Source organism: Dipodomys merriami, unplaced genomic scaffold (genome assembly GCF_024711535.1).
Source record: "Dipodomys merriami isolate MVZ:Mamm:240054 unplaced genomic scaffold, mDipMer1.0.p SCAF_41, whole genome shotgun sequence".
In the NCBI taxonomy this organism is placed as follows: Eukaryota; Metazoa; Chordata; class Mammalia; order Rodentia; family Heteromyidae; genus Dipodomys; species Dipodomys merriami.
The window spans coordinates 10,902,347-10,916,043 of NW_027205715.1; the positions used below are offsets into that span (position 1 = coordinate 10,902,347).

General features: G+C 41.8%; 1 protein-coding gene across 1 annotated transcript in view; it reads left to right on the forward strand.

Moving 5' to 3' along the window:
- LOC138806995 (leucine-rich repeat-containing protein 36-like) overlaps positions 1 to 13,697 on the forward strand; it is a 41,766-nt gene that overhangs the window by 4,285 nt on the left and 23,784 nt on the right. The window contains exons 2-5 of the mRNA XM_069992541.1: positions 3,648 to 3,775; positions 6,035 to 6,227; positions 7,009 to 7,105; positions 11,277 to 11,365. Coding sequence (XP_069848642.1) covers positions 3,648 to 3,775; positions 6,035 to 6,227; positions 7,009 to 7,105; positions 11,277 to 11,365 — 507 coding nt within the window. The remainder of the gene's footprint in view (positions 1 to 3,647; positions 3,776 to 6,034; positions 6,228 to 7,008; positions 7,106 to 11,276; positions 11,366 to 13,697) is intronic.

Genomic DNA, 13,697 nt, shown 5'->3' on the forward strand with positions numbered 1-13,697 from the left:
TAATGGTTCATGCCTGCAATTCTAACTACTCAGGAGGCTGAAATCTGAGGATTGCAGTTTGTTGCCAGCCCAGGCAGGAAAGTCCTCCAATTAGCCATCAGAAAAAACAGAAGTGGTACTGCTGCTCAAAGTGGTAGAGCCCTAGACTTGTGCGAAAAAGGTCAGGGACAGCACCTAGGCCCCAAGTTCAAACCCCCTCACACACACACACACACACACACACACACACACACACACACACACACACACACACACACACACACACACACACACCACAGATTATTATTCATTGAGGTCCTTGGTTTACATTAAAATTCATGTGCAGTACAGTTCGGTTTTGACAAATATATAGTGGTGTTTGTCTACCACTGTAGTATCAAATGGTAATTTCATTGTCCTAAAAATTTCCTTGTACTCTACCTACTCATTCCTCCCTCACTCCTGACATCCATTCAGCTGACCACCACCAGCCCCGATGTCGTATATTTGTGTGCAAGGTTTTGTGTGGACATAAAGTTCAGTTAACTTGGGCTGGGAAGGTGGCTCAGTGGTAGAGCGCTTGCCTTGCATGCTCGAGGCCCTGGGTTCGATTCCTCAGCACCACATAAGCAAAAAGAAAACAGCCGGAAGTGGCGCTGTGGCTCAAGTGGTAGAGCGCTAGCCTTGAGCTGAAGAGCTGAGGGACAGCACCCAGGCCCAGAGTTCAGAACCCATGACCGGACCCAAAAAAAAAAAAAAAAAAGTTCAGTTAACTTGAATAAATACCAAAGATGTAAATGCAGGCTCATATGGTCAGCTGTGTAAGACAATGCCAGGCTATCTTCTAAAGTAGCTGCATTGTAGTGTAGCTCCACCCCCAATGATGAGATTTCTAGTTGCTCCACAATCTATATCAGTAACATTTGGAACTGTCAGTGTTTTGAATTTCAGTAATTCTACTAAGTATATATTGGTATCACATTTTTGTTTCACTGTTTCGTAATGAGTTATGATCATGAGCATATTTCATATTTTGCCAACTATACATATATAAATTTTGTGGAATTTATTCAAGCCTTTTGCCAATTTTTAAATTGGATTATTTTCCTAATGTTTTTCTGGTCCTGGAGCTTGAACTCAGGGTCTGGGCACTGTCCTTAAGCTTTTGTGTTCCAGGCTAGTGCTCTACCATTTGAGCCACAGCTCCACTTCGTGCTTTTTGTGGTTAATTGGAGATAAAATTCTCTCAGATTTTTTCTGCCCAGGCTGGCTTCAAACCACAATCCTCAGATCTCAGTTTCCTGAGTAGCTAGCATTACAGACATGAGCCATCAACAACTGGCCCTTATTGTTGAGTTCTAAAACTCATTTGTATATTAGTCTTTATCAGATAACATTTTGCAAATATTTTTCTTGCTGTTACTTTTCCATTACTATAACAAATAAAGATAAAATAATTTATAAGAATGAAAGTTTTGGGGCTGGGAAGGTGGCTCAGTGGTAGAGCGCTTGCCTTGCATGCTCGAGGCCCTGGGTTCGATTCTTCAGCACCACATAAGCAAAAAGAAAAAAGCCGGAAGTGGCGCTGTGACTCAAGTGGTAGAGTGCTAGCCTTGAGCTGAAGAGCTGAGGGACAGCGCCCAGGCCCAGAGTTCAGGCCCCACGACTGGACCCCCCAAAAAAAAGAATGAAAGTTTTGCCAGGTGCTAGTGGTTCACACAATAATTCTAGCTACTCAGGAGGCTGAGATTGAGATCCCATTTCTGCTCCACCCCACATCAGGGGAGACACAAATGCAATCCCTGGAGATCCCATTTCAAAGTCAGCCCTATTCTGTTATCTATCTATCTATCTATCTATCTATCTATCTATCTATCTATCTATCTATCTATCTATCTATCTATCTATCTATCTATCTATCTATCTATCTATCTATTTATCTACCTATCTATCTATCTATATATCGAGGGAGGAAGATGTTCATTTGTTTCTAACAGGGTTTGAGAGTTAAGTAGTATTATTGCTGCCATTTTATAGATGAAGAAGCTGATGTACAGAGAGGCTAAATGTCTGGTAGTCACAGATCTAGTGCATCTTTCTTTGCATCAATGCACTGATATATAGCTTGTCTACTCCCCTTCTACTGCAGGATCCATTGATAGTTTTCTCTTGTTTGCTTGCTTGCTTCTGTTTTAAAACCTTTCTGGGCTGGTGAAGAGGCTTAAGTGGTAGAGTGCCTGCCTAGCAAATGCAGGGCCGTGAGTTCTACTCCCTAAGTACTGCAAAAACAGATAACGACCACCTTTCTGAAAGCTGGGGATGCCAGGGCCTTATGCTTGTAATCCTAGCTGCTCAGAAGATAGGGATTGGGAAAAATCAGTTCAATGCCAGCTCAGGCATAAATTCATTTCAATCAATAGTTGGACATAGTGGTAAATGCCTATCATCCTAGCTATGTGGAAAGTATAATTAGGCAGATTGAGATCCAGGTCCATCAGAGCATACATGCAAGACCCTATATTTGGAAGATAATGAAGCCCGGTGCTGGTGGCTCATGCCTATAATCCCAGCTACTCAGAAGGCTGAGGATCTGTGATCTGAGGATCACAATTCAAAGCCAGCCGCAAGAAAGTCTTGTGAGACTGTTACTTACAATTATCCAACAGAAAACCAGAAGTGACACTGTGGCTCAAAGTGGTAGAGCACTAGCCTTAAGCAAAAGAGCTCAGGGACAGCACCCAGGCCCTGAGTCAAGCTCCATGACTAGTATGTGTGTGTGTGTGTGTGTGTGTGTGTATACACACACATATACACACATACATATACATATATATTTAAGTAGTTAAAGGAGTTACTATTCAACAAAGCAGTTTATGAATACAGTGCATCTTGATCAATGTCACCTATTTAATTATTCTCCCCCATTCCTCCCAACCTTACCCCTTCCCTCAATTTTCTTAATTTTGTAGAATATGTGTTAAATTTTATGACTACATTCTCCCCCTTAAGTTATGTTTTGAGTACTTTTTTTTTTTTTTTTTTGTCAGTCATGAGGCTTGAACTAAGGGCCTGGGTTCTGTCCCTGAGCTCTTCAGCTCAAGGCTTGCACTCTACCACTTGAGCCACAGCGCCACTTCTGGCTTTTTTCTGCTTATGTGGTGCTGAGGAATCAAACCCAGGGCCTCATGCATACAAGGCAAGCATTCTAAAACTGAACCACCTTCCCAGCCCCTGTTTTGAGTTTTTTTTTTTTTTTGGTCGGTTTGGCACTGTCTCTAAGCTCTTCAGCTAAAGGCAAGTGCTCTACTACTTGGGCCACAGCACCACTTCCAGTTTCCTGGTGATTTATTGGAGGTAAGAGTCTCATGGACATTCCTGCCCAAGCTGGCTTTGAACCGTGATCCTCAGATCTCAGCTTCCTGAGTAGCTTGGATTACAGGAGTGACCCAATGGCACCCGGCTTGGGGAAACTTTTACACATCCTTCAAGGCAATTTGAGAACCCCAAGGCCTTTATAAAACAATGATTCAATTGCTGTGATAAACTCTTACAAGCTTTGGAAACAGGCCATTCACAGGTGGGTGATGGGAGGAACACAGGCCTACTCTCACTGACTCTGCTGCTTCCAAGCAGAAATCATAACATATCTACTGGTGATCTCTTTTCAGAACTGGTGGAGTCTCTTTCATTGCAGGGATCTTATGCTGGAAAAATCCATTCTATTGGTGATGCCTTCAGAAACTTTAAAAATCTCCGATCCTTAGATTTATCAAGAAATTTGATCACCAGCCTAAAGGTACATTCTATATTCTATGAGCAGCCCCATTAGTCTAATTTAGGTGTGTGTGTGTGTGTGTGTGTGTGTGTGTGTGTGTGCCCATGTGAATGTGTATGTTGATTCTGGGGCTTGAACTCAGGACCTGAGTACTGTCCTTGAGCTTTTTTGTTCAAGCTAGTAATCTACCACTTAAACCAGAAGCTCTACTTCTGGCTTTTTGGTGATTAATTGGAGCTAATAGTCACATGGACTTTTCCTGACCAGGCTGGCTTCAAACTATAATCCTCAGATCTCATTCTCCTGAATAGATGTGATTGGAGGCATTAGCCACTGGTGCCCACCCTGTAATATGTTTTTATACCTTTTTCCTTCCCACTTCTATAAATTGGATTAAAAAAACTGTGAAGATTAATCAAATTAGCATATGTAATTAAATAAACAGATATAACACTCCTGGTACAGTGTTTGGCTTGTAAGTAGGATTTGGTAAATGTTAGCCTTCTATGTTTTGTTTTATTTTGTTTTGTTTTGTTTTGTTTGTCATTTGTGGGGTTTGAACTCTGGGCCTGGGTGCTGTTTCTCAGCTCTTCAGCTCAAGGCGAGCATTCTACCATTTGAGCCACAGCATCACTTCCAGTTCTCTGGTGGTTGACTGGAGATAAGGGTCTCACGGCTTTTCCTGCCCAGTCTGGCTTTGAATCATGATCCTCAGATCTCAGCCTGCTGAGTAGCTAGGATTACAGGTGTGAGCCACCAACACCCAGTTTTGTTTTGATTTTAATCAGTAACTTATCTGCATTCATCTGAATCAGTTTGCTCAGTTTTCTTAGGGAGAAAATGTTTTGTGATTATTCCTAGCATAATGTTGGAAAACACATGAATTCATGATAGACATTTAACAATTACTTGTTGGTTATAGGCATATAATCCTAGTTTATAATCCTATAATTTTAGCTACTCAGTAGGCTGAGATCTGCGGAGCAAGGTTCAAAGCCAGTCCAAGCAGACAGCCCCCCCCCAGACTATTATCTCCAATTAATGAGTAAAAAGCTAAAACAGGGAAGTGTGGCTCAAATGGCAAAGTACCACCAGCTATGAGTGAAAAATGTCCCAGTACTGGAACACACACACACACACACACACACACACACACACACACACACACACACACACATACACACTTCATCTTTTACTATTTTCTTCTTCAGAAGAAGCTCTTTCTCCTGTAAATTGAGGTTCTTATGAAGTTAGGAGAGTAGGCAGGTGCAAAGATGAAAGTCAAAATGGTTCAGCCTGGCTACTACTGGGAAAGCTGGGGAACCACAGATGGAGAAAATTGATTCCAGGTATTTATTTGTCAGATTATTTATTTATGTATTTATTGTTTTGTCAGTCGTGGAGGCTGAACTCTGGACCTGGGTGCTGTCCCTCAGCTCTTCAGTTCAAGGCTAGCGTCCTACCACTTGAGCCACAGCACCACTTCCTGCTTTTTTATGCTTATGTGGTACTGAGGAATGGAACCCAGGGCTTTATGCAAGCAAGGCAAGCACTCTACCACTGAGTCAACTTCCCAGCCCCTTGTCAGATTTTTCAAAGGAGACATATTTACACCTGTAAATTCAGGTTTTTTTCCTTTTGTTTTGGTTTTGTGCCAGTCCTGGGGCTTGAACTCAGGTTCTAGTGCTGTCCCTGAGCTTTTTTCTTCTTTTTTTTTTGCTCAAGGCTAGCACTCTGCCACTTGAGCCGTAGCTCCACTTGTGGCTTGGTTAATTGGAGATAAGAGTCTCACAGACTTTCCTGCCCTGGCTGGTTTTGTACTGGGATCCTCAAACTTCAGTAGCTAGGATTATAGGTGTGAGCCACCAGTGGCCAGCACCTGTAAATTCTTTAATGTTTAGAAGGCTGAGTACTCATGGGCAGCAACGTTCTTCTCCTTCTCAGGCAACTGAATGGAAGGTGCATGAAGACTTTTTTTTTTGGCCGGTCTTGGGGCCTAGGCGCTGTCCCTGAGTTCCTCAGCTCAAGGCTAGTGCTCTACCACTTGAACCACAGTGCCACTTCCAGCTTTTTCTGCTTATGTGGTGCTGAGGAATTGAACCCAGGGCCTCATGCATGCAAGGCAAGCACTCTACCACTGAGCCACCTTCCCAGCCCAGCACCCAGACTTTCTCATAGATAACTGACATGTCTACAGCTGTAAAGTAAAAGATACATTCCCATCTTTATCTTGAGATCCTTAACAGTGTGCAGTTTCCTAATGTGGTCTTTTCCTTGCAGGGCATCCAGTATTTATGTTCACTCCAAGACCTGAATTTATATTATAACAACATCCCTTCATTAGTGGAGGTGTCCCGCCTGCAGCCTTTACCCTTCCTCAAAGAACTAGATCTGAGACTCAATCCTGTTGTCAGGAAAGATACAGATTACAGGCTCTTTGCTGTGTACACACTGCAAACTCTGGAGAAACTGGGTGAGATCCTCTTCCTCCATTCCTTCCCCAGCATCTCACTTCAAATCAGCTGACCCTGAACCTTTTGGATGTGAGCCCAGACTGTGCACTGGCAGGAGACATTTGTTTATCAGTCAATATTTATGTCACTTTGTGCAGGCAGGATGTATGACGGGTACTTTTATTGTTTATTGAATGGCCATCTATGATTTTTATCAGTTATTTCCAGCTTTAGTTTTCTTCAGCTGATGGTTTCACCACCACTTCCTAACACAAAATTTCCAGGCTGAGACTCATTTTTCCAGGTGCCTTGACTTTGCAGCTGTAATTAGCAAGAGAAAACTCATGCAACTGTTCCTTGGGGCTGAGTTGACATGGAACAAGAAATATCCCTTTAAATGAGCTGGCCCTGTACTTCCTTCCAATGTAATTATTGAGTATACATTTCTTATTGATATAAAATTTGATTTCACGTGGCTCAGTGAAAGTCATTGCAGGAAACTAAGTGAATTCCCTTTGGAAAAAAAATCATATAACTTTCAGCATTAACAAGAGCAGGGTCTGCTATCCACGCTCCACCTCTACCTTCCTGAAAGGGTTGTTACCCTGTGTGGAGCTGTTGCTATGGCACCCTGAGTTACTGCTTGCTCCAGTGACAACATAATAGCATTATGTTGTGACCTGTTTCCAACACACAAAGATGAATCTGGTCTTTAGTTTTCCCTCTGTAAATATGGCTCTCTGACCTACTACCGTTTGCTCCCCAAAAGAAACATGCTTAAACCAAGGTTTGTGCCTTCAGATGATCGAACTGTACGTGACAGTGAGAGGAAAGCCGCCAAGCTACATTTTAGTCAATTGGGCAACAGTGAAAATTTTCTTTTAGAGGTGGAAAAAAGGTAAGACAATTATCTACAATTGTTTTTAGTCTGGCTCTAGACATAGGTCATAAGTGAATTCTTGCTTGAAGTCGGTCGATTTCTGACAGAAAGCTCCCAGGAGTTGTATGACTAGTTAGCTCTAGAGTAAAGTATTCAGCAAACTGAGATTTATTAGGACCTCACTGGGTTCTTTCCTATGTTGGGTTTGCATTGGATAAATTATTATAACTCCAAAGGTGGTGTCCACAGCTTATAGATAGGGACAGTATAAATGCCCACCAACTCTCCCTTGGTAGAAATACCAAACAGTGAATGGTCTTTTTCTATTGAATAAGGAGGTTACATTATAATATATAAGACTGTTGGAGATAGAATGAAAGTACTTCTCTACAAACTTCTCAAGACTCTCAAAAATCTGGATTCTCTCCCTCCCCCCCTTTCTCTCTGTCTGTCTGTCTGTCTGTCTGTCTGTCTGTCTCTCTCTCTCTCTCTCTCTCTCTCTCTCTGTCTCATTGATCCTGGGGCTTGAACTCAGGGCCTGAGTGCTATCCCTGAGCAATTTTCACTCAAAGCTACCACTCTACTGCTTTGAGCCACGCTCTACTTCTGGTTTTTTAGTAACGAGTGAGTCTCACAGACTTAATTTTCCTGCCTAGTTTGGCTTCAAACCATGATCCACAGATCTTAGTCTCCTGTGTAGCTAGGATTACAGCCATGAGCCACCAGTGCCTGATGATTTTCCATTTCTTTACAAAAATCATATCCAGTAAAAGTGTTTATCTTCTACCCTAAACCTATGCTTTCAAAAGTTAGCATTGGCCATGCGCCAGTGGCTCATGCCTGTAATCCTAGCTACTCAGGAGGCTAAGATCTGAGGATCATGGTTCAAAGCCAGCCTAGGCTGGAAAGTCCATGATGCTCTTTTGGGGGGTGGGGGTGGGGGGTCGGTTGTGGGGCTTGAACTCTGGATCTGGGCACTGTCCCTGTGCTCTTCAGCTCAAGGCAAGTGTTCTACCACTTGAGCCACACATAGCGCCATTTGCAGTTTTCTGGTGGTTAATTGGAGGAGTCTCACAGACAAAGCAGTTCTTGCCCTGGCTGGCTTTGAACCGCCATCCTCAGATTTCAGCCTTCTGCTTAGTATTACAGGTGTGAGCCACTCACGCCCACCCATGAGACTCTTATCTCCAATAAACCACTAGAAAACTAGAAGTGGTTCTGTGGCTCAAGGGGCAGAGCACTAGCCTTGAGCTGAAGAGCTGAGGGTCAGCGTCCAGGCCCAGAGTTCAAGCCCCACAAGTGACAAAAATAAAAAAGAGCTTTGTTATTTTTGAGGATTAGGTACAAATCCATCACAACTTAAATAATGCAGAAAAGAATATGCAAAAGTCAAAATTATTCTACTACTAATGTTTGGTATACATCTTTCCAGACAACTGTGTACTATAAATGTACTTATTAATCTGTCCTATCAGTCTAGTTTGTTAGTGTTTTTCTGATTATTATTATTGAGAATTTGAAAAGTTCAGAGGAAAACAAACTACAAGGCTTTTTCAAATAAGAGCAATCCCACCATCTAGAAATGAACATGAATTAAGGCAAACAATCTTCAGTCTTTTTTTTTTTTGCCAGTCATGGGGGCTGAACTCTAGGCCTGGATGCTGTTCCTCAGCTCTTCAGCTCAAGGCTAGAACTCTACCACTTTAGCCACAGCACCACTTCCAGCTTTTTCTGCTTATGTGGTGCTGAGGAATCAAACCCAGGGCTTCATGCATGGAAGGCAAGCACTCTACCAATGAGCCATCTTCCCAGCCCCAATCTTCAGTCTTAAAAAAGATTATTTACCTTAATTAGTGTTATGTGTGTATATTTATAATATAAATACATATATATGATCTATAGCTCTATCTATAGCTATCTATAGCTATCTATAGAGCTAGAGATACACACATATACACATATACACATATCTATCTATACCACATTATTTTACAGTAATTTCTTTTTACCATCTTTCCTCCACACTAGAACATAAGTTTATAAGAACAAAGACTTTTTTGATCTTATATATTACAGAATCTGTAGTGCTATGTCAGGGACTGGCATGCAGAAGTGCTAAGAAATCATTCGTTGAATGATAAATAATGAAGGTCAGCCATGTCTGTTGGCCTGGCATCTTTTCCAGTGACTTTGCTTAACTCTGCTCTGCTCTGTAAATTAGTAGTGTCAACTTACATAGCATAGGGGCTGGGAAGGTGGCTTGCTCAGTGGTAGAGTGCTTGCTTCGCATGCATGAGGCCCTGGGTTCAATTCCCCAGCACCACATAAGCAGAAAAAGCCGTAAGTGGCACTGTGGCTCAAGTGTAGAGCACTAGACATGAGCTGAAGAGCTGAGGGACAGTGCCCAGGCCCAGAGTTCAAGCCCCATCACCAACAAAAAAACCAAACAAGCAAAATAAAAACTTACATGGCATAAAATTTATCCTGCTATAGACAGAAATGAAATGTTCCTAAAAAGGATTTTTAGTAACACACACACACACACACACACACACACACACACCCCAAATTTCTATTTCAAATACATTGGTGTTTTCTGTGTACCATAACAAAATAGAGAGAATCAGTGTATAACTGAATAAAATGTATAGCAAGGTATATAATTAATTCCATCATTAATCTGTTTAGGCCCAGAAAATCATTTGGTATATGACAGGATAGACTCATATGCTGCTCTTTTTTTTTTTTTAATTGTCGGTCATGGGGCTTGAACTCTGAGCCTGGGCGCTGTCCCTGAGCTCTTCAGCTGAAGGCTAGCATGCTACCACTTAAGCCACAGCGCCACTTCCTGCTTTTTCTGTTTATGTGGTGCTGAAGAATGGAACCAGGGCCTCATGCATGCAAGTTAGGCACTCTACCACTGAGCCACCTTCCCAGCCCACATATGCTGTTCTTCAGCTTCCCAGGGCCCTCTGCCTGTATTCCTAATTTTGTATGGCCTGCAAATGATATTATACCTATTCAAGTAGCCCTTGATAGAAAAAAATGTTCCCCAGCCCTGAGTGATGGCTAAACCAGAGGTTAAATTCTACTCTATGCCTAGTAATAACATTCATTTTTTTTTTACAAGCCCTCCAATCTTGGGGGAAGTTTTTAAAGCCTCACTGGTTCCTATAAAATGGAGTTGATAGGTAGTAGGGAGGCTTTTATGATGAAATGAGAAAGTGAGTATAAAGCATATGGTCTAGCTTTCCTGTACTTCCAAGGTACTTAACTCAATCAAGGACAAACACTTGCCCTTGTTAGCTGTTATTATAGCTAATGGCTATACTTGTCACCACTATAACACTAGAATCTGCCCTATCTGTATCTTAACTATAAATATTTTAAGTAAAAAAAATATTACCACCTCAATCTGTCAGACTTTTCAAATTTGAGTAAGTTCTGAATTTTCTCTTTAAGTTCTGAATATTCTTTCACATTTAAGGTTCAACTATAATATCTTCTCATCATTATTCTTAGTCAAAACTGATTTAAAACATTTTTGGCTTTAACTAAGATACTATAAAAATGTAGTTAACATGTCTTAGAGCATTTGGGAGGAAAAAAAAAAAAAAACGGTCTGACCACCATGAACCAATTTCTAAACATCACGGACTGGTGATCTCAAAAGCTTTCTTTCAAGCTGGGCACCAGTGGCTTATGCTTGTAATCCTAGCTGAGATCTGAGGATCATGGTTCAAAGCCAGCCCAGGCAGGAAAGCCTGTGAGACTTTTATTCAATTACTAAAACCAGACATAGAACTATGGATCAAGTGGTACAGTGCTAGCCTTGAGCACAAAAAGCTGAGTGACAGCACATAGGCCCTGAGTTCAAGACCCAGGACTGGTGCACACGTAAACATATACACACATGGGGCTGGGAAGGTGGCTCAGTGGTAAAGCGCTTGCCTTGCATGCCAGAGGCCCTGGGTTGGATTCTTCAGCACCACATAAGCAAAAAAGAAAAAAGCCGGAAGTGGTGCTGTGGCTCAAGTGGTAGAGCACTAGCCTTGAGCTGAAGAGCTGAGGGACAGTGCCCACGTCCAGAGTTCAGGCCCCACGACCGGACCAAACAAAAATAAAACATATACACACATGAAAATAAAGGCTTTCTTTCAACTTTTAATTAAATCCTTCTGTTTGACAGCTCTAGGGAGAAGACAATGAAAAACTGTGTGACAGATGAGGGCTCTGCTTTAAAAGTCAGTGTGGAGGTTGACACCAGGATTGAAACAGGTCAGCGTTTTCTCTGTGATCACAAAATGATCAAGACATCAGTGGTCTCAGCTGTCATAGCCAATATTGGGTAGAATGACGACAAAGTAGTTGAGAAAGCACAGACTGGAAGCAAGCCCAAGATTGATTGGCTGTGTTTTTCCCCCTTCCTCCTGCTGCCAGAAGGACCCTGGGTTGAGTCTTTCAAAGCACAAGCTGTACTCAGAGAGTTCAATTTCATTTACATAATTTTACGTCATTCATATACCCATCCCTAAAATAAACTTTAATATTACTTTGCTCATCCCTGTCAGCCCCTGGGCACTGATCAGGTGATTGAATTCCTTAGCCAGAATCTTTTGACTCATCTGCATCCATACAGCTTATACCCTGGGCCTCCTGAGTTCCCCAGCCAAGTACTTTTCCTGCTATAGGATCTCTTGTGCTTGATTGTGCTCTATTTCCATAAGCACTATTGGTTCTTCAAAATGGTTACAGTGATGCCACTTTGATGATCCTGCCATATGCTAAGCAAGCTTTCCACCAGAAAGGTGTGTGTGTGTGTGTGTGTGTGTGTTGTATGTTGTGTGTGTGTGGGGGGGGGGGAAGTGTGCAGGTCCTGGGGCTTGAACTCAGGGTTTGGGTACTGTCCCTGAGCTTTTGTGCTTAAAGCTAGAATTCTATCACTTGAGTCATAGATCCACTTTCATCTTTTTGGTTGTTAATTGTAGGTAAGTCTCACAGACTTTTTTGCCCTACTGGCCTAGAACTACAATCTTCAGATCTCAGCCTCCTGGGTAGAATTACAAACATAAGACACCAGAGCCTGGCCAGATTACCTTTTTCACTGGAGAAAACTTTCTTCTGTCCTAGAGTCTCTGCCCTTCTGCAAGATTTATTCGATTATACACAAACGCTTTTTTAAAAATCCAGTAGCCAGGCACCAGTGGCTCATACCTATAATCCTAACTATTCAGGAGGCTGAGATCTGAGGATCACAGTTTAAAGCCAGCCCAGGCAGAAAGTCTGTGAGACTCTTATCTCCAATTAACCACCAGTAAACTGGAAGTGGTGCTGTGGCTCAAGTGGTAGAGCACTAGCCTTGAGCTGAAGAGCTGAGGGACAACACCCAAGCCCAGAGTTTAAGCCCCACAACTAACAACAACAACAACAAATCCAGTAGATTGAATAGATGAGCTTTGTAGTTTAGATATCAAGGGTTTAGCATATATTTTATTTTCATGATTTCTTATCTGCCCATATGAACATAAATTCTAAGTCATTTCTACATTATATTGTGGCAAAATAAACTTTTGCTTTCTTTGATGTCTCAGTGAACATAAGTGATGAATGGTAATATAGTTTGTTTTATTTCATTTTTAAAGGTATTTCTTACATTTCAAAAATCATGTGACTTCAGATAATAATTTGGAAAATTCAAAATGCATGAAAAACATTTTAACCATCAATAGAGATAATCCAAATTCACATTTTTCTATACAGACTTCTCTGGTATACAATCGTTGTTATTCAGCCTAGCATTTCTTCTAGGTCAAAGCATTTCTATAGCCATTCCTGGACAGAAGAAAATGCTTTGAAGCATAATTTGACAGCCTCTTTTCCTATGAGCTAATTTAGACTTCATTTATGTCATGTCATTAGCACACATATTCCCTCCAAGAGTTAAAAATATGTCTCCAAGTGTACAATCTCTACTGAGCACCAACTGCTTTACTAGACAGATGGCCCATTTCTGAAAGTTCTTGGAAGCCCCAGCTGTTGTCTGGATTTTTATAAATATATATAAAACTAATTTCTTGCCACTCTGAGCCATTAGAGCTGAATTTTCCACTGGAAATTGTGTTTGCATTGAATCCCTGGAGAGGATAGCCAGTAAGCACTGTTGGTAATCCAATATGATTAAAGTGGTTATGTTGTATTAATGGTCATGCCACAGGCTAAGAGAAAACCTTCCTGAAGGACAGAACCCACTACTCCATGGTTCAGACAGGGCTTTCCCACCAATCATTTCAAATGGACACGGAACAGTTACTGTCTTGGATCTTCATCCTGTTCTCTTTTTTTTTTTGGCCAGTTATGGGGCCTGAACTCTGGGCCTGGCTTTTCCTGCTTATGTGGTGCTGAGGAATTGAACCCAGGGCCTCATGCATGCAAGGCAAGCACTCTACCACTGAGCTACCTTCCCAGCCCTTCATCCTGTTCTCTTAACCACATAGTCTTTGGCTCTCTCTCTTCTTTCTCTCAGCCTCCCCAGCCCCCAAATAAACACACCTAGGCTATATTTTCAGAGTCTCCTGTCCTCTCTTTATTCTTTGTCCTTATTGGTCTAATA